Genomic DNA, 21,717 nt, shown 5'->3' on the forward strand with positions numbered 1-21,717 from the left:
AGCTCAGTCTTCGGCTAACTGAGGAAAAGGACATTTGGGGACCAGGATTTCAAGCCTGAGGCTAAGGTTTACCGGGCAGCAGTAATCCCCCCACTCCTATATGCTTCAGATACTTGAACAACTACAGCATGCAACTCAAAGCACTGGAGAAGTACCACCAGTGTGCCTTCACATGATGCTCCAAATTTGGTGGCAAGAAAGGTGATCCAAGACCAGCCCCCTCTCCCAAGCCAATGTGTTCAGCATAGAGGTGTAAATCACTTGAAATCAGCTCTGCTGGGCAGGACATGCATGACACCAGACCTCTAAGGAACTGTTTGACTTGGAGCTCAGTCTTGGCAGGAGACTCCCAGGAAGACAGTGGAAACATTTTGGGAATATCCTCAAAGCATTTCTGAAGAGGTCAAACAGGCCCCTCAACTCATGAGAATCCCTGGCTCGTGACCAGCCAAAATGAAGAAAGTTCATTCCGGGAGGCACTGCAAAAATCGAGAAACTTCATCGGGAGCAAGCAGAGGCAAAGTCAAGGTGTCATAGGAGCATGCAAACCTCCAAACAACTCAACTGCCCAACCATTTGAGTACCACCACAGCATGTGGCAGAGTCTACAGATTACGCGTTTGATTTATCTCCAAATTCATTAAACTGCAGTGGAAGCAAGTCATCCCGATCCTGAGGGACTGACTAAGACGGGTGGGGAACCTTTTTCTTATCAAGGACCATTCACACACAGACAAAAATCATTTACAGGCTGCACACACACACAAATCAACAGTGTGGGTAGAGCTTTAGTACATAAAACTGCATTGTCAACTTGCAATCTGCTGATTTGAGCTCTTCCCACAGAACAGCAGCCATAGTCAAAGATGTTTCTCAGCATTCCTGGTGTCATTCTTTTGTTTAAATTAGATGACAAGTTTCCCAACCCAAAAGTCTAGCACTATCCTAACGTTCGCCCGGGACTTAATTGTTTTCATGCACCATCATGATCAGTTACAGAGACAAACGAGCAGCCATGCTGTCAGGATGAGATTGTACCGATCTCAGTAAAAATAACATCTGAGATAACAAAAAAAAGTAATTCATTTAGGCAATAGAAGGATCTAATACTGTATTGAGACTTTACACAAAGCATCTGAGCTCATTTTAATTTTTGAAAATCTTGCTGCGGGCTGGATGAAGTTGAGCAACAGGCCAGATCTGGCCCACAGACTGTAGGTTCCCCACCCTGGCCTAAGAAGAGTTTCTGCAAGAAGCAACTTTTTTCCAAAATACGTTTAAGTTTAAGTTTGAACTTATCATTTAAAGGAGAAGCAGACAGCATACTGTTAAGTGCTCGATCAGTGTGTTTGCAAGTATCTAATTTTATACTAAACTGTTTATAAGAAATATTGATTGTAACTTCTTTGTGTATATGTTCCTATATTACTGTATGACTGTCATTAATCACAGGACTCACAGCAACAGGTAGGGCCCTGCTTAGATTTCAAAAATGTCACCCCATGGCCTCAAAATGATTCTAAGAAAGTGGAACATGTCTTTCATTGAAATGTGCACACAGTTGCTGATGGACAGTATCTTTAATACAATGTGCATGCTGATCTTCCTCAGCATTTGAGCTATATACTGGCCCTGCTATATACTGTACATTCAAATATTATACAGGTAGATCTGTTCACAATTAATGATCAGCATTAAATGATGTGGTGTTAAATCACTCACTGCGATTGTTATATACCCAGGATGCTTAAGCAACGGCTTAACACTTCAAAGAAATTATTTATTTGAAGGTGGACCTACTGAATTTGTATCAACCTGTAGACTATGCACCTGTTACATGTGAATGGGTTATGATTCAGACGCTCATTCTTTAACAGTGTAATTGTCAGCATAAGTATGTTGTTGCATGTGGTGCCACTACATTTAATTAGGAACTAGCCCACTCAGCTTCTATACATCTTATAGGTCTCGGACTGTTTGTGCAGATGGCAATAGTGTTGTGAACCAATGTAGTGACTGAAGGGAAGTAACTGGTGCCAGATTACAAAAAAGAGACTAACTTGAGAAGCTATAAACCTTAGCACTCTGCACTACTAAGTAAAATATTAGCACCTTAACAAAGATGAAAGTGGTAGCAGGAGAATCAGTCTGAGGAAAGTAGAAAATGTGGCTTCACAGGTTATAGATCTTGTTTAACAAATACATTCGAATTCTTTCAGGATACAGCAGTCTTAATTGAGGGCAGCTTAGCATATTTAATAAACCAATATATCAGATTAATGTACCCAGACCATAGCAAAGTGTTTTAGAATGTCACATAGAAACTGGAAAAACAAAAAGGAGAGGGAGCTGCAGGTTTAAGAGAAAAGCATCCAATACTGTGAGCACAACTTGCACTATTGACAAAAGGAAACTGGATCATGGGGCTGTCCAGCTCAAAGGCTACAGCACAAATCCCAGGGAGTGTTACTGTACAAAGCATTGGTCTGCCCCCCTCTTGAGTATTCTGAGAGGTGGAGCACCCTGGCCTTGGAGGGAGCACAGAGTAGAGCTCTAATTTACCAAATGGAGTTGAACTCAAAACTCCAGGAAGAACTACAAATGCTACGACATATATTTTAAAGGAAAGGGAACTGAGCGATGATCTTCATTGAGTTATTGAAAATGCCAGAGAGATGTTTAAAGTGACTAAACTCCAGGATGAGGAACATGGATTCAAAACTTAAAAACGAGCGTTAATTCATAGTCACGGAGTCGCCGCAGAGTTGCCTCGCATGGCCATGGGGTCCATGTCAATAGTTAGATCATTTTGTAGATAAATTTAAAAATAAAATTTAAATTAAAAATAGCAGCATTGTTTAAATTTGCATTTTGTTTTACATTGCATCACTATGTAGTTGCTGCCTGCCCTGCTAAATGTTTCTACCATTTTCTCTTTTTATTATAGTTGAAACCTGATTGAGTATTGCAAATTTGGGAATTATATACTTCTAATGTAGCCACATGCTGCACTAATGGGTTTTGGGTGCGAGGTTGTCCCTTATTATAATCTATCTCAAAGAAACTGGCTTGGAAGCACCCTTTTCCTCCTCCTCCTCAACCTAAACATGGAGGAGAATTCTTTGGGAGAAAAAACCACTTTCCTGCACTGTACAATATACATGGAATCAGGAGCTGCATGTTGTCAGCCCTTTGGTTAGCAATGGTGATCTATGAAATTTTGTATTGCATCTATCCTCAGAATGTGATCAGGTCTTCGCATCAGTTACTCTGGTCTGTAACTTCAGAGCTTCAGGGCATTGTATCTGGGAGGTACCCCATAGAATGTCCCCCCACCCTCAAGAAGTTCCCAGGTAAGGACTGTACAGCAATTGCCCTGGAAGTTCAAACTTCCGATGGGCAATTTCCCTGCAAAGGGAACCGTTCGAAAATGCAATTTAAACCGCAAACTTTGGATGGTTCTGATTATGTTGCAGCAATAGTTACCCAGAAAAAGTTAGAAGTAAGTCTGACTTAATTGAATTCACGATTCCAGATCTATTGCAGCATACAACCCAAAGTGAGAACAGATTGGGTTGTATGCTGCAATAGATCAACCCAGCATCCCCTTTTTTTTAATTGAGATATGGGCATCGCTGGTAGGCCAGCATTTATTGTCCATCCCTAATTGTCCTTGCTCAGAGGACATTTAAGAGTCACATGTAGACCAGAGGATGGTAGATCAGTGAACCTGATGGGTTTTATGACAATCGACAACGGTTTCATGGTCATAATTTTTATTGAATTAAAATTTCATCACCTGCTGTGGTGGGATTCAAACCTGGGTCCCCAGAGCATTACACTAGGTCTCTGGAATATAATGATATGAGGCTTTATTACTCTTTACTATGGGCATGTAGAGTAAAGATTTTACCTACAGATAACTAGAACAGTTTGGGTTTGATAATCTTTTAAATCTTTTAAATAAATTTCAGCAGGTCTGGCAGCATCTGTGGAGAGAGAAACAGAGTTAATGTTTTTTTTTGAGTCTGTATGACCCAATTATACTTTCATGGTCATTGTTACTGAGACTAGCTTTCAATTCCAAATTTTATTAATTCAATTTAAATTCCACCAGCTGTAATGGTGGGATTTGAACCCATGTCCCCTGGGCCACTGGATTACACATCATGTGAAATTACCACTACCCCACAGCACCCACCCCCAGTTTGGGTTTGATACTCTTTTTGAGTAAACCTGTTTCCATCTGTTTCAGATGAAGTTACATTGTTTCATAGTTTGCCATTGTGAGATTTGAACTCTTGATCTTGGGGTTACAAGCCCAGTACCATAACCACTTGGCTATTTAGGCCAAGCCCCCAGTTTGGGTTTGATGGTGCAGTAGGGAACTTTGTGCTTTAATCTTACCTTTAGTTGCCCAGCTGTGTTGAATCTGCTGGCATTGTCACCTGCACAGATATAATGAACCAAATGGTGGCTGCCTGTGGTGTAAGCCTTTCTGTATTTCTGTAAACCATTATACCCTTGTATGTACCCTGTACATTTACAATATGGAATCCTTGGAAGCTGCTGTTGCAGATTGTCAGAAATATAGTGAACATAAGTGGGGGAATTGAGACACCTTGTATAAATATGCCCTGCTGAATACATGCTACTCGGGCTCTCTGAAGCCTTCAGTCAGAGCCTTCATCAGGCTGCATTGAATGGCTGCAATCTCTAGTCCCAGTGATGATTGTCACAGTTATTACATTATTTTTTCTCACAAGTGAGTTGTTTCAGGGCCTTGCAAATATTACTGCTGGCAACCACTAGATGGTGCGCAAGAGTAAATTGTGACTGAGTGTCTGGCCTTACATTGATGTGTCTTTAGCACGCTGTGAACGGGAGCTCACCATAAGAATCTGCATCTTTCAGTATGTCATGGTGTGTTGGACTCTACCGTGATAGTCTACATGTTTGGTCCTAAAAAAGACTTGGGCGGTGCAAATCCTTCTGTTTTGTTCTATCCTGTACAGTGTGCAGGATTTCAAGCTGGGGCCTTTGGGCCTTTAGGGTCAGCACTGGGATCCTAGTGGGCTGTTGAGATCTTTGATTTCTTTCCAAGCATCACTAGATTTTTGCATTTCCCAGTATTTTTAGATTGACTAGCACTATTGCTGTATGTTCATATTATCATTTTCAACAGTGATATCACTGTTTATTTTTAGGTTGCTGACATTGTTAGAACCTGGGCATGTCAATATTCGCCCTGAGATTCCCATGCAGAAAAGTATTGCCTTTATTCTGTTCTCTCAAACCCTGTCTAAACTCTTCAACCCAGCAGAAATGTTTAAAATAAAACAGAAAATGCTGGAAATACTCAGATATGGAGAGAGAACAGAATTACTGTTTCAAGTTGGTAACCTTCCATCATAAAATGGTTACAGCACAGGAGGCCATTTGGCCCATCATGTGAATGCCAACTCTCTGCACCAGCAGCTCAACTAGTCCCACTCACCTGCCCTTTTCCCAAAGCCCTGCAGCTTTTTTCTCTTCAGGCACTTATCCAATTCACGTTTGAAAGCTCCCATTGAACCTGCTTCTATCACACTCTCAGGCAGTGCATTTCAGCTCCTAACCATTCAGTGTTTAAAAAAAAATGGTTTTCTTCATGTAGCCATTGGTTCTTCCCCCATTCATCTTAAACGAGTGTTCTTTGGTTCCTCAACCCTTATGTCAATAGGAACAGTCTCTCCCTATCTACTCAGTCCAGACCCCTGTGATCTTGAATATCTTTATCAAACCTCCTCTCAACCTTCTCTTCCCCAAGGAGAGCAGCCTCAGCTTCTCCATTCTGTCCATGTAACTGAAGTCCCTCAGCCCTGGAACCATTCTCGTGAATCTTTTCTGCAGCCTCTCCAGTGCCTTTACATGCTTCCTTGGGCTGACAAGTGGCAAGTAACATTTGCACCACACAAGTGCCAGGTAATGACCATCTACAACAAGAGAGAATCCAACAAGAGATAACCTAACCATCACCCCCTTGACATTGAATGGCAATTCCATCACTGAAAGACCCACTATCAACACTCTGGGGATTACCATTAACCAGAAACTGAACTGGACCAGACATGTAAATACTGTGGCTACAAGAGCAGGTCAGAGGCTACGAATCCTGCAATGAGTAACTCATCTCCTGATTCCCCTAAGCCTGTCCACCATCTGCAAGGTACAAGTCAGGAATATGATGGAATACTCTCCGCTTGCCTGGATGAGAGGAGATCCAACAACATTCAAGAAGCTTGACACGATCCAGGACAAAGCAGCCCGCTTGATTGGCATCCCATCTACAAGCATTCACTCCCTCCACCACCTATGTACAGTAGCAGCAGTTATACCATCTACAAGATGCACCGAAGGAACTCATCAAGCCACCTTAGATAGCACCTTCCAAACCCATGACCACTACCATCCAGAAGGACATGGGCTGCAGACACATGGGAACACCAGCACCTGGAAGTTCCCCTCCAAGTCACTCACCATCCTGTTTTGGGAAATATATCACCGTTCCTTCACTATCGCTGGGTCAAAATCCTAGAACTCCCTCCCTAACAGTACCGAGGGTATACCTACACTACATGGACTGCAGCGGTTCAAGAAGGCAGCTCATCACCACCTTTCAAGTGTAATTAGGGATGGCCAATAAATGCTGGCCCAGCCAGCGAAGCCCACATCCCATGAATGAATTTTAAAAAAGGCATCCTGGATTCTGGCTTCATAAAGAGTGGCACAGAGTACAAAAACAAGGAAGTTATAATGAACCTAAACAGTGGTTCGGCCTCAAGTGGTGTGTTGTGTCCAGTTCTGGGCAGAACACTTTTTTGAAAATTCGTTCATGGGGTGTGGGCATCGCTGGCTTAGCCAACATTTTATTGCCCATGTCTAATTGCCCTCGAGAAAGTGGCACTTTCTCCTGTTTTTGTGGATTTGCCCTGATTTTTGTGTACAGGACATACCTGGGCAATTTTCCACATAGCTGGTTAGATGCCAGTGTTGTAGCTGTGCTACACTGAACGGCTTTGCTAGGGCACGGCAAATTCTGCAGCACAAGTCTTCATTCCAAAGCCAGAATGTTGTCAGGGCCCATAGCCTTTGCACTATCCAGTGCCTTCAGCCGTTCCTTGATATCACGTGGAGTGAATTGAATTGGCTGAAGACTGACATCTGTGATGCTGGAGACCTCCAGAGGAGGCTAAGATGGATGACCCATTCAGCACTTCTGGTTGAAGATAGTAGCAAATGCTTCAGCCTTATATTTTGTGCTGATGTGCTGGGCTGCCCCATCATTGAGGATGGAGACATTTATGGAGCCTCCTCCTCCAGTGAGTTGTTTAATTATCCACCACCGTTCATGACTGGATGTGGCAGGACTGCAGAGCTAAGAACTGATCCATTGGTTGTGGGATTGATTAGTTTTATGCTGTTTGGCACACAAGTAGTCCTGTGTTATAGCTTCACCAAGTTGACAGCTCACTTTTAGGTGTGCCAGGTGCTGCTCCTGGCATGCCTTCCTGCACTCCTCATTGAACTAGGCTTGATCCCCTGGCTTGATGGTAATGGTAGAATGGAGGATATGCCAGGGCATGAGCTTACAAATTGCATTCGAGTACAATTCTGCTGCTGCTGTTAGCCCACAGCGCCTCATAGATGCCCAGTCTTGAGTTGCTAGATCTGTTTGAAATCTATACCATTTAGCACAGTGCTAGTTCTGTTGGGGAGTATTTAAACTGGGGTGGGATCCCAGGAGTAGGATCAGATAGGTCAGATTCAGATCAGAAAAACGGAGGTAGAACATTAGCTAGGGACGTTGTGATAGACATGGAGTTGCAAGAAAAGCAAAGTTTACAAAGTGTCCAGCAAGGGAAATTGACGGGGTTAGACTGTTTATACTTCAATGCAAGGAGTATTACAAACAAGGTAGATGAGTTAAGGGCACGGGTAGACCATGGCAGCAGGATGTCATTGCTATAACGGGGACCTGGCTAAAGGAGGGACAAAACTGGCAGCTTAATATCACTGGTTATAGAGTCTTCAGACACAATAGAGTAGGAGATAAAAAAGGAGGGGAGGGTGGCACTAATAGTTAAAGAATCAATTCCAGTTGTGAGAAGGGATGATATACTAAATGGGTCAACAAACGAGGCTTTGTGGATTGAGCTTAGAAATAAAAAAGGGGCAGTCACACTACTGGGAGTATACTACAGACCTCCAAATAGTGGAAAGGGAGATAGAAGAACAAATATGTAGGCAAATTTCTGTTTGTAAGAACAAGAGGGCAATAATAGTAGGAGACTTCAACTATCCTAATATCAATTGGGATTCAAACAATATAAGGGGTACTGAGGGAGAAAAATTCATGCAGTGTGTCCAGGAAAATTTTTTCAACCAATTAGTGACAAACCCAATGAGAGGAGATGCTCGACCTAGTCTTCGGGAACGAGAAAGGACTAGTGGGTGAAGTAACAGTTGGCGACCATATCGGGGACAGTGATAATTTGTCTCCATGTTTACAAAGGAAAAAAAGGATGTAGATATAGTAGTCCAGGAGTAACACTGCGAGATATTGGACGGGATAATCATAGAGAGGAAGTACTCGAAGGGTTGAAATCCTTGAAAGTTGATAAGTCACCAGGGCCAGATGGATTGTTTTCGAGGCTGCTGAAGGAAGTCAGGGAGGAGATAGCAGATGCTCTGAGGATGATTATCCAATCTTCACTAGATACAGGGGAGATACAGGAGGACTGGAGAAATGCAGACGTAGTTCCATTGTTTCAAAAGGGATCAAAGGAAATGCCAAACAATTATAGGCCAGTTAGTCTTACATCGGTGGTGAGCAAATTAGTAGAATTAGAGAGATAGGATAAACTGTCATGTGGAAAGGCATGGACTAGTCAGGGATGGTCAGCATGGATTTGTTAAAGGGAGGTCTTGCCTCACAAACTTGATTGAATTCTTTGAGGAAGTGACAAGAAGGGTTGATGAATGCAGTGCAGCGGATGTTGTGTACATGGATTTTAGCAAGGCATTTGACAAGGTCCCACATGGTAGATTGGTCAGGAAAGTAAAAGCCCATGGGATTCAGGGTAATGTGGCAAACTGGATAAAAGGTTGGCTTCATAACAGGAAACAAAGGGTAATGGTCGATGGATGCCCTTGCGAATGGAAATTTGTCTCAAGTGATGTTCCACAGGGCTCAGTGTTGGGACCCTTGCTGTTTGTGTTATATATTAACGATTTGGACGTGAATGTGGAGGGCATGATTGGGAAATTTGCAGATGACACAAAGATTGGCCTAGTAGAGGATAGTGTAGAAGATAACCATAATCTCCAAAACTATATAGATGGGTTGGTGGAGTGGGCAGTAAAGTGCCAGATAGATTTTAACATAGAGAAGTGTGAGATCATACATTTAGGGAAGTCAAACAGTTACAGGGATTACACAAAATAAAAGGGAATATACTAAGGGGTAGATGAAGTGAGAGATCTTGGCATACAAGTACACAAGTCCCTGAAGGCAGCAGTTCAAGTAGACAAGGTTGGTTAAAGAAGGCATATGGAAGGCTCTCCTTCATTGACAGAGGTATAGAATATAAAAGTAAGGATATAATGTTGGAATTGTACAAAACACTGGTGAGGCCACAATTGGCGTATTGTGTGCAGTTCTGCTCACCACATTACAGAAAGGACGTAATAGCTCTGGAGAAAGTGCAGAGGAGGTTTACTAGAACATTCCCAGGGTTAAGAAAGTGTGGCTACGAGGAGAGATTGGATAGGTTGGGGTTATTTTCCCTTAGAACAAAGAAGGCTGAGAGGTGACTTGATTGAGGTATACAAAATTATGAGAGGAATAGATAGAGTGGACAGGATAAAATTGTTTCCCTTGGTGGAGAATTCTAGAACCAGGGACATAGATTCAAGATAAGTGGCAGAAGGTGTAGGGGGAACATGAGGAAAAACATTTTTGCACAGAGTGTAGTGGGTGTCTGGAATTCGCTGCCCAAGTTGGTGGTAGAGGCAGAAACTCTAAACTCTTTTAATGGGTACCTAGATCTGCACCTTAAGTGCTGTAAGCTGCAGGGCTGTGGGCCAGATGCAGGAAGGTGGGATTAGAAAGGGGACCTGGGGGTCCTCAGGCTGGCATGGACAAGATGAGCTGAATGGTCTCCCTCTGTGCTGTAACCTTTCTATGGTTCTATGGGTAGTGCCACACAACAGATTGGAGGGTCTTTTCAATGTGAAGGCAGGACTTTGACTCCACAATGACTGTGTGGTGGTCACTCCCACCAATACTGTCATAGTCAGATGCATCTGCGGCAGGCAGGTTGGCGAGGATAAGGCCAAGTATGTTTTTCTCTCTTGTTGGCTCCCTGTGTCCTTTAGGACTCAGCCAGCTCATTCAGTAGTGGTGCTACGAGCCACTCTTGGTGATGGACATTGAAGTCCCCACCCAGAGTACATTCTGTGCCCTTGTCACACTCAGTGCTTCCTCCAGGTGATGTTCAACATGGAGGAGCACTGATTCGTCAGCTAAGGGAGGACGGTATGTGGTAATTAACAGGAAGTTTCCTTGCCCATGTTTGACCCAATGGCATGAGATCTCATGGGGTCTAGAGTCGATGTTGAGGACTCCCGACTGCATACCGTCTGACTGTATATCACTGTGCCGCCACCTCTGCTGGGTCTGTCCTGCCAGTGGAACATGGTGACCCAGGGATGGTGATGGTCGTGTCTGAGACGTTATCTGTAAGAAATGATTCCGTGAGGATGACTATGTCAGACTGATGTTTGAATAGTCTGAGACAGCTCTCCCAATTTGGGCACTAGCCCCCAGATGTTAGTAAAGAGGATTTTGCAGGGCCAACAAGGCTGTGTTTGCTGGTTTTCCAGTGCCTAGGTCAATCACTCTCTTTGAGACTTTGTAGCAGTCTGGTACAATTGAGTGGCTTGCTGGGCCATTTCAGAGGGCATTTAAGAGTCAACCACATTGCTGTGGGTCTGGAGTAAGGATGGCAGATTTCCTTCCCAAAGAGCATTCATGAACTAAATGGGTTTTACAACAATTGACTGCTCATTAGTAGACTTTTAATTCCAGATTTTTATTGAATTCAATTCGATAAATTCAAATTCTACCATTTGCCTTGGTGGGATTCGAACCTGGGTCCCCAGAGCATTATTGTCACTGGATTACTACGCCTTCACTTCCCCCTATTCTCAACTTGCCCTACGAACTTCAAAGGTTTGTGCACATATGCCTCCCTGACCCAAGGTGTCAGCTGTGGCTCAGTTGGTAGCACTCGCACCTCTGATTCTGGATTCAAGTCCCTCTCCAGGGCTTGAGCACAAAAATGAAGGTTGATACTCCAGTTCAGTTGAGGGAATGCTGCATTTTTGGAGGGTGCTGTTTTTTGGATGAGGGATTAATCCAAGGCCCCATATATCTGCTCAGACAGATGTAAAAGACACCATGGCACTATTTTGAAGAAGAACAGGAGTATTATCCCCAGTGTCCTGACCAATATTTACCCCTGTATCAACAAAAAAAAATTATCTGGTCATTATCACATTGCTGCTTGTGGGAGCTTGCTGTGCACAAATTAGTTGTAGTGTTTTCCACATGCAAAAATGACCACACTTAGTAAATACTTTGACTGCAAAGTGCTTTGAGACATCCGGTGATCATGAAAAGTGCTATATTAATGCAAGTCTTTCTTTTTTTGACCTTTCTCTTCCTGCATTCCCTTCAAAATTACAGAGCTGGGAAATGTTAGAATGTAATAGGTTTTAAGCAAGTGAAAAGGAGTGGATGGAGAAAAAAGAACAAAACGGAAAGCCTGTGATTGGGTGGAAAGCAGGAGAGATGCGGTCTCCCCTACAATGGGGACACCTCCCCAAATGGGGAGCCCTCCATCAGCCCACAAGTGTGACTCCGAGGGCCACCTGTCATTTTAATTCTTGCTCTCATTCTGACTCCCCTGTCCTCAGCATCCTGCAGTGTTCCAATGAAGCTCAACTTTAACTTATGGAGCAACACCTTGTTTTACGATTAGGCACTTTACAGCCTTCCAGACTCAACATTGAGTTTAGAAATTTCTGGTAGTCACCTCAGTCCCAATTTTGTTTGTTTTTTTTCTGTGCTGGTTTTGGTTTTTTCTTGTTCCCTCACTTTTTGCTTTCAGACAGCAACAGAGCATGATTCTGTCGTTTGCACCTCCTGATGCATCATTTATTTCTTTTTTTGTCCCATTACCACTCCCTTTGGCTTTGCATCTTTTGTAATTTAATCTCCCCGCCTTCCACCCTATCACCAACCTGCCCTTTTACCCTCATACTCCTACTCTTCACTTACTTCAAACCTATTACATCTCAAACTTTTCCTAGCTCTGTTGAAAGGCCATTGACTTGAAACATCCTGTTCCTCTCTCCACAGATACTGCTAGACTACTGAGTATTTCCAGAATGTTTTTATTTTAGATTTCCATCATCTGCGGTATTTTGCATTTTTCCAAGTCTGGTAATCAGAATAGCTTTGAACTTAATAAACCCGTCTGGACCATTCGCATATCCACCTATCTGATTAAATTGCTAAATTTCCAATCTACACCTAGCAGATTACAAGTATAAAAGTATAGAAAGAGCCTTATAAAGAGTTACTTCTGAAGGTACAAAAGAAATATACAGTCTTTTAGTATAAATATCCCTTCTATTGTTGGACTAAAAATTTTGATGGTTGATTGTCCCGTGAAAGTAGATGCCAGATTTCAGGCAACTAGAATTTGTTCCCTTTTGTTATTGCTTATATACCTGAATATCTCAAAATTGAGTTACATTTCAAGTAGTGATGTGGCATCTTTTTATTATCAATCTTCTTTCTTTCATTTATGGGCTGTGGGCATCGCTGGCCAGGCCAGCATTTATGCCCATCCCTCATTGCCCTTGAGAAGGTGGTGGTGAGCTGTCTTCTTGAACTGCTGCAGTCCCTGTGGTATAGGTACACCAACAGTGCTGTTAGGGAGACAGTTCCAGGATTTTGACCCAGCAGCAGTGAAGGAACTGCATTATAGTTCCAAGTTAGGATGGTGAGTGGCTTGGAGGGGAACTTCCAGGTGGTGGTGTTCCCATGTGTCTGCTACCCTTAACTTCTGTGTGGCAGCATTCGTGGTTTTGGAAGGTGCTGCCTAAAGAGCTTTGGTGAGTTCCTGCAGTGCATCTTGTAGATGGTACACAGGGCTGCCATTGTGCGTCGGTGGTGGAGGGAATGAATGTTTGTGCCAATCAAATGGACTGTTTTGTCCTGGATTGTGTCGAGTTTTTTGTGTTGTTGGAGCTGCACTCATCCAAGCCAGTGGAGAGTATTCCATCACACCCCTGATTTGTGCCTTGTAGATGGTGGACAGGCTTTGAGGAGACAGGAGGTGAGTTACTCGTCGCAGGGTTTCTAGCCTCTGATCTGCTCTTGTAGCCATAGTATTTATATGGCTAGCCCAGTTCAGTTTCTGGTCAGTGATATCCCCCAGGATGTTGGTAGTGGGGTTTCAGTGATGGTGATGCCAATGAACGTCAAGAGACAATGTTAGATTACCTCTTGTTGGAGATGGTCATTGCCTGGCACTTGTCTAGCACAAATGTTACTTGCTGCTTGTCAGCCCAAGCCTGGATATTGTCCAGGTCTTGCTGCATTTGGACATGGACTGCTTTAGTACCTGAAGAGTCGCGAATGGTGCTGAACATTGTGCAATCATCAGTGACCATCCCTGCTTCTGACCTTATGAAGGGAAGGTCATTGATGAAGCAGCTGAAGATGGTTGAGCCGAGGACACTACCCTGAGGAACTCCTGCAGTGATGTCCTGGAACCAAGATGATTGACCTCCAGCAACCACAACCACCTTCCTTTGTGCTAGGTACGACTCAACCATTGGAGAGTTTTCCCCCTGATTTCTATTGACTCCAGTTTTCTAGGGCTCCTTGAGCACACTTGGTCAAATGCTTCCTTGATGTCAAGGGCAAGTCCCTCTCACCTCACCTTTGGAGTTCAGCTCTTTAGTCTGTGTTTGAGGCTTGTAAGGGTATTTGATATTTAGGAAAGACAGGCAAAAAGAAAAAGGAGGTTGGGTGGCGTGGTTAGTTAAAAATGAAATCAGTGCAACAGTGAGAGAGGATATTAGCTCAGAAAATCTAGATGTAGAATCAGTCTGGGTGGAGCTGAGAAGCACAAGGGGTGGAAAACATTAGTAGGAATTGTCTATAGACCTTCAAACGGTAGTGGTAACATAGGGGACAGCATTAAACATGAAATTAGAGATGCATGTAACAAGGGTGCTACAGTAATCATGGGTGACATTAATCTACGTATAGACTGGGCAAACCAAATTAGCAATAATACTGTCACGCATGAACTCCTGGAGTGTGTACGAGATGGTTTTTTTAAACCAGCACGTCGAGGAACCAAGTAGGGAAAAGACTAACCTGGATTTGGTATTGTGCAATGAGAAGGGGTTAATTAATGATCTTGTTGTGCAGGGTCCTTTAGGGAACAGTGACCATAATATGATCAAATTTTTCATTAGAATGGAAAGCGAAGTAGTCCAATCCGAAACTAAGGTCCTAAATCTAAACAAAAGAAGCTACAAAGTGTGAGTTGGCTAAGAAAGATTGAGGAACTTCATTGAAAGACATGACAGTGGATTGGCAATGGCTAATATTTGAGGAACAAATGTATGCATTGCAACAGTTATACATTCCTTTCTGGCACAGAAACACAACAGGAATTCTAGCCTAACCATTGCTAATGTAAGAAATTAAGGATAATATTAGACCCAAAGAGGAATCATGTCAAGTTGCTAGAAAAAGTAGCAAGCCTGAGAATTGGGAGCAGTTTAGAATTCAGCAAAGGGTGACCAAGAGATTGATTAAGAGAGGAAAAATGAGAATGAGAGTAAAATTAAATGGAACATAAAAGCAGACTGTAAAAGCTTCTACAAATATGTAAAAAGAAAAAGATTAGTGAAGATAAATGTAAGTCCCTTAAAGTCTGAAACAGGAGAATTTATAATAGAGAACAAGGAAATGGCAGAGCAATTAAACAACTACTTAGTTCTGCCTGCACAGAGGAAGCCACAAGTAACTTCCCAGAAATGCTAGGGAACCAAGGGTCTAGGGAGGAGGAGGAATTGAAGGAAATTAGTATTACTAAAAAATAGCGCTGGAGAAATTAATAGGACTGAAAGCCGATAAATCCCAAGAGCCTGATAATCTACATCCCAGGGTACTAAAGGAGGTGGCTATGGAAATAGTGAATGCTTTAGTTGCCATCTTCCAAAATTCTATAGTTTCTGGAATAGTCCTGGCAGATTGGAGGGTGGCAAATGTAACCCCACTATTTAAAAAACGAGGGAGGGAGAAAACAGGGAATTACAGACTGATAGGGAAAATGCTAGAGTCTATTATAAAGGATGTGATAACAGGACACTTAGAAAATATCAACAGGATTAGACAAAGTCAACATGGATTTATGAAAGAAATCATGAGGTTTTTGAGGATGTAACGAGCAGAATAGATAAGGGAGAACCAGTGGGTGTGGTGTATTTGGGTTTTCAGAACGCTTTTGTTAAAGTCCCACACCAGAGGTTAGTATGCAAGATTAAAGCACATGGGATTGGGGGTAATATAGTGACATGGATTGAGAATTGGTTAGCAGATAGGAAACAGAGCAGGAATAAATGGATCTTTTTCGGAGTGGTAGGTGGTGACTTGTGCAGTACTGCAGGGATCAGCGCTTGGGCCCTAGCTATTCCCAGTATATAGTGATTGGGTGAGGGATCCAAATGTAATATTTCCAGGTTTGCTGACGACACGAAACTTGGTGGGAATGTGAGTGGTGAGGATGTTAAGAGGCTGCAAGGTGATTTGAACAGGTTGAGTGAGTGGGCAAATACACGGCTGATGTAGTTTAATGTGGATAAATGTGAAGTTATCCACTTCGATAGGAAAAACCGAATTGCAGAGTATTATTTAAATGGTGATAGATTGGGAAATATCGATATACAAAGGGGCCTGGATGTCCTTGTACACCAGTCACTGAAAGCAAGCATATAGGTACAGCAAGCACTTAAGGCAAATGGTATGTTGGCCTTCATTGTGAGAGGACTTGGAGCAAGGATTTCTTACTGCAAATGTACAGGGCCCTGGTGAGTCCACACCTGGAGTATTGTGTGCAGTTTTGGTCTCCTTACCTAAGAAATGACATGCTTGCTGTAGAGGGAGTGCAACAAGGGTTCACCAGACTGATTCCTAGGATGGCATGATTGTCATATGAGAGATTGGGCCGACTAGGCCCGGATTCACTGGAGTTTAGAAGAATGAGAGGGGGTCTCATTGAAATGTATAAAATTCTGGCAGGGTTGGACAGGCAGACTGAATGTAGGGATGATGTTTCCTCTGGCTGGGGGGGTCTAGAACAAGGGGTCACATTCTCAGGCTACAGGGATGTCATCTGATTCCTGCTTTGTCCCAGGACATACCTGGGCAATTTTACACATTGCCAAATGCATTGAAGTGATAATGCATTGAAGTGATATTGCACTGCTGCAGAGTTGTAGAATCAGTCCAACACTCTGTTTACTGAAACAAAAAAGGAAAAATGTTCGATACGCTCAGCAGCCAAGCAGCATCTGTGGAGAGAGCAGAAGACAATGTTTTGGGCGTAGACCCATAGACATTGACTGACATGCAGAGTGCCCCCAATGTTTTCTGTTTTGGTTTCGGATTTGCAGCACCTGCAACATTTTGTTTTTTATCCACCTATTTGTTACATGTCTCATTTGCACCAAGATATGCTTTGAAAGGTAATGATAGGTGCAGTGTAATTTGCTCCTTCCACTTCTACACCCCCATTCCCAAATTAATGCAAAATACTGCTTCCAGGAGGGTAGCAGGAGTGCCCTCATGATTTAAAAATTATCGAAAAGTTAGTAAACCTATCACAAGTACCAATTAAATTAGATTGCATCACAGACATATGCACCCCATCAACAAAACAAAACGTGCCATTAGATGGAAAGCTTTTGAAAACCAACTGCATGTTAAAAGTTGCACATTTTTTGAGTGTCCTAGTCATTCAGTAATAGATGCTGTCTTGTGTTTTCAGTAATTGTCTGCATGTTGTGGAGCCCATGCCAGTGCCTGGCCGGGATGTGGAGGCTTACTGTCTGCTGTGTGAATGTAAATATGAAGAAAGAAGCACCACTACAATTAAGGTACAGCCAAGTCTTTTCCATGTCATCTGATTCCGTTCCCCCTCCCTAAAGCACTGTCCACCAGCTCCCTTAAGAATAGCTCCGAGCACTATTACTCATCAAGGTGACCCTTTGTCCGATGTGTTGGAGCTGATTTGTAAAAGTGTGCTTTGGATTTATTTCATAGTTCTGTTCATGTTTAGAATCATACAGCACAGATGGAGGCCATTTGGCTCTTTCTGTCTATGCCAGCTCTTTGAAAGAGCTACCCAATTAAACCCACTCCTCTTATTATCGGTCCTTCAATTTTCTCCTTTTCGAATATATGTCCAGTTTTGAAAAATACTATTTAACCTCCATCTTTTTGAGACAGTGCATTCCAGCTCCTCATAATTCTGTGCATAAAAAGAATTCCTATTTCTCCCCGCCATTTCTTTTGACAGATATCTTAAAGCCGTGTCCTCTCTTACTGACCCATCTGTTAGTGGAAACAATTTCTCCCTATCTACTCTATCAAAACCCAATCATGATTTTGAATACCTCTTACCAAATCTCCCCATAACTTTCTCTGCTCTCAGGATGATAATCCTGGATTTCTCAAGCAGTCCTTGCCGCCTTCACCTGTCATTTGGTGTGGTGACTGAAAACGAACTGGGAAGAAAAATGTTAAATTAGCTCAACCACTGCAGCTTAGTCATACAAATCAGGGAGGTCCCAGATTAAAACTTCAATCTGCAGTGAGTTTGCTGATTTACAACCAAAACAGAACCTGTCAAGCTGCAATTGGCCTGGCTGGGGGAGGAAAGGAAATAGCAAAGGGTTCCTGCTTCAGGTGACTATTGTGAGACCTTTGCTGAAATTGTATGCAAATCAAGTGGCGAGGCCTACTTCCTGCAGTTGAATAATCAATTAATCCTTACTATTGAGGCATGTACATGCATAATGATCATTGTCAACACTTGCTGGAAAAAGTAGGGAGGAAAATAGAGCACCCAGTTCATTAGTTTTGCAGATCATGGATGCAGCCTTGCAAATCAATGCTGTCTGATGTAGAACAATAGCACTCCAGAACACTGCTGCCTTCATTCTGAAGATTACTTTTGAAAGTTCCAGATTGGTTCACTGTCTAACTGTGGGAAATGAAGTTGATGTTAATCATGCAATGTTTCTTGTTTAAAGGAGTCCATTTGTATCACAGGGAGTAATGGGAAAATAAGCAAATGTGGGGCTGAAGTTTATGAATAATCAAAGATAGATTTACTCTTTTTAAATCTTGATTTGACAGGTAACAATCATTATTTACCTGACTGTTGTTGGAGCTCTGTTGGTGTACATGGCATTCCTGATGATAGTGGACCCACTTATCCGAAAGCCAGATTCATACATTCAGCCTCTGCACAATGAGGAAGACACTGAGGTAAGGAAAGTGAATGATAATTCTAGGTGGGTCTATATAAGTAAGGGGGGTAGCTACAAATATGTGGATCATTCACCTTTTCATGGCAAATATATTCCAGATGTGGGCGCTTCTTATTATAGGGTTTGATTTGCAAACACAATTTATTTTTGTACCCTGTATTTGTTACTAATAAGTTAACCTCTTTAACAGAGAATGTGATATACTTTTTCTTTTAAATCTTTAAAGCTATCCTTCATTACTTCCCATTGACTTTGGGAATGTTACAGATTAAACGGATGGTGACACTGCCTATGACAAAGTTTATTTAGCAGCATTCGTTCCACACGAAGGGTTCCCACTTAAACCAAAAGGCACAGAAATTCATATTGAACATGGAACTGGGTCTCAGCTAATGTACAAAATCAGAAACTGAACAGTCATGAAAGATGTAATGCAAGGATGGGGGATATAATGAACACAGTCCAGAGCTGATAGTGTTTTGGATTCTTTTGTTTCTAATTTCTGTTAGTGATCTCTTAATAGGCCAGCAATCCCCTTGTGCAGACAAATAGCAAATGAAAATTAACATTGATAAATGCATTGTAATAGTTGAACAAATGTGCATTATAAGAACAGTGAAATGAATTGATCTGAATGAGAGAGACTTGGAAAAGGATTTGGAAGTGTGGACGCATTGTAAGAATATATGACCAAACCATAGGGCACTCTGAGGTTACACTCTGGCTTTACGATGCATGCACATTCATCTCCAATGTAATATTATCATCAATTGCTATCTCACTCACCATCGCAATATTATCATTAATCATTCAGTACCTCACTCTCCAATGTAATGTTAATTACTCAGTACATCACTCTCCAAGGTGATATTATTAATCACTATCTCAGGCAGCTTCTAAAGCCCCAAGTCATAAAGAGAGAATGTATTGCAGTACCTTTCAAAAGTTGTACATTCCATTTGTGTCAACACACTGGTGCTTTGGCCTGTTGATTTGTATGCAGTGAACACAAGGAAATTTATACGTAGACTACTTGATGGCCTTGTGAGTAAAGCACTGCACAATCCAGAAAGGTCCCACGTTTGACTCGTGACCTATGCCTGGTTGACTAGGGAAACAGTTGGAGAACTGCTAATGGCCACGATGCCTCAAGGTTGAGGAGCAACAAGTAAGACATTTTTTCTGCTCCTTGCTGCCTGATAGCCCCTACTGAAAAGTATACATGCAAGAATGTTGTAGAATTTGGGATTTCTTTACCAGATCCCTGAGCTGTGAATGGTATGGTTCTGTCAGCAGCATTAGAGAAGCATGTTGTAAGGTATGTCACTTCCAATACATCTGACAGAAGGCTAGCATTAGTGGAGGGAGAGGATTGGGCCACATTATCTTCTCTCCACCTAGAAATGTTGATTGAAACCATACAATAGTAGAGAGGAGAGGAAAAGACCGATCTCTCTCGCCTACCCCACCCAGCTCCTAAGATCTCTGCCGTCATGAAAGAGGAGACCGGTAATGTCATAGAACACCAACTTCTGCAAGTTCTCCTCCAAGTCAAATCCTATCCTGACTTTGTCGTGTATTCCAGTTACTTCCTCAAAAGCTGATTCAAAAACCTGGAATTCCTACCAAGTGTCACCACCATTGCTGGAATCATTTTGGGAAAAGGCGCTCCACTGGCACCTGCTTTGAGTACCTCGAAATGGACATTGGATGTGACAACATTGGAAAGGCCAGTGGTGAAGGATAAAACAGGAGCTAAACTTTTATAAGCATTTATTCACATAGGTGCATGTTTGTAATGTATACCTCCTAAACTCAAACCTCAGTCTGTTCCGGTTTATAGGAGCCCAAGTGAATCCTGATTTAATGCTCACCACCTTCATCCAATCAAACACAATTAATATAAAACTAACATCCATGACGTTTTTTTAAAGGTTGAGCACCTAAGCCTCTGTCTTGGACTGTCTCCCTGTTTCAGCTCAGTGTGAATAAGGGAAGAAAATAAGTAGGATTGGCTGGAAGAAGTTGTCTAAACAAGAAAAAGTCTGATTTATGCTACAATGATGGGCTGGAGCTTTCCTTCATTGTAAAAAAACATGGACACATTGCCTAGATATGATTTAATTTCAGCAGCATTTTTTCACTGGATCAAAAAGTTGTAGCCTCAGGGTTCATTCAGAATGTTGATATTTAACTTAGACTGATGTTCTGGTGCAGCACTAAAGGAGTGCTGCATTGTCAGAGATGCATTCAGATAAGGCGTTAAGTGTAGCTCCTTTCAGCCTAATTTGATTCAAGTGAGCACTAACAATTCCATGTCACTATTCAAAGAAGAGCATTGAATTATCTCCATTCTTCCCTCAACCAATGCCACCACAAAAAAACAGATGAACTGTTTGTTCACCTTACTGATTTTTGTGATAATTTTCTTGTGCAGAATGATGCCTATGTGTTGCCTACAGAGCATAGTCGCTATATGCAGCACATTAAGGTGTTAAAATGAGCTGATAGTGTGCTATATAAATGTGGGCCTTGTATATTATGCTCATGTTTTCTACTTTCTAATTAATTTTCCAGTCACTGAGGCCATTGTCTCAAGCCTTTGCTTTTGGGATTATTTTTGTTGAGTGTTGTCCCCTTTTTGTTATTTTATTGTGGGGGAAGCTATGTTTAATCTCCAACTGAGTTTTACTTTGAGAATTTCCTTGTTCAATGGTTTTGGCTTTTAAAATTACCTGTGCAATCTAAAAATAAAACGTATATTTAAGATCAAACAACTTAAAGAAGCTTACCACACTTCCTGCCGCTCCTGTTTCAATAGAATTATTGCAGTCATTTCCTACTTTGTTTACAGTGTAGTGATGCTTCTAATACCAGGTTGGGTGAAATTAATTCATGCCAGTCTGTGTGAGGGCTGATGAGAGCCAGTGTAGGTGGTCTGATGATAATGACAGGAAATGAAAAATGATGTAAGTGCTTATTATGGGGTAAGAAATGACAGTGTTAGGCTGGTCGAATATCGGTAAG

General features: G+C 42.2%; 1 protein-coding gene across 2 annotated transcripts in view; it reads left to right on the forward strand.

Annotated features, from left to right (window-relative positions):
* The window catches only part of tmem9 (transmembrane protein 9), a 113,258-nt gene that overhangs the window by 30,394 nt on the left and 61,147 nt on the right, over nt 1–21,717 (forward strand). For both annotated transcript variants that reach the window (XM_041195392.1, XM_041195393.1), the window contains exons 3-4: nt 17,184–17,292; nt 18,557–18,688. In XM_041195392.1, the coding sequence (XP_041051326.1) occupies nt 17,184–17,292; nt 18,557–18,688 (241 nt within the window). The remainder of the gene's footprint in view (nt 1–17,183; nt 17,293–18,556; nt 18,689–21,717) is intronic.

This window comes from Carcharodon carcharias, chromosome 9, assembly GCF_017639515.1.
Source record: "Carcharodon carcharias isolate sCarCar2 chromosome 9, sCarCar2.pri, whole genome shotgun sequence".
NCBI classification, from domain to species: domain Eukaryota; kingdom Metazoa; phylum Chordata; class Chondrichthyes; order Lamniformes; family Lamnidae; genus Carcharodon; species Carcharodon carcharias.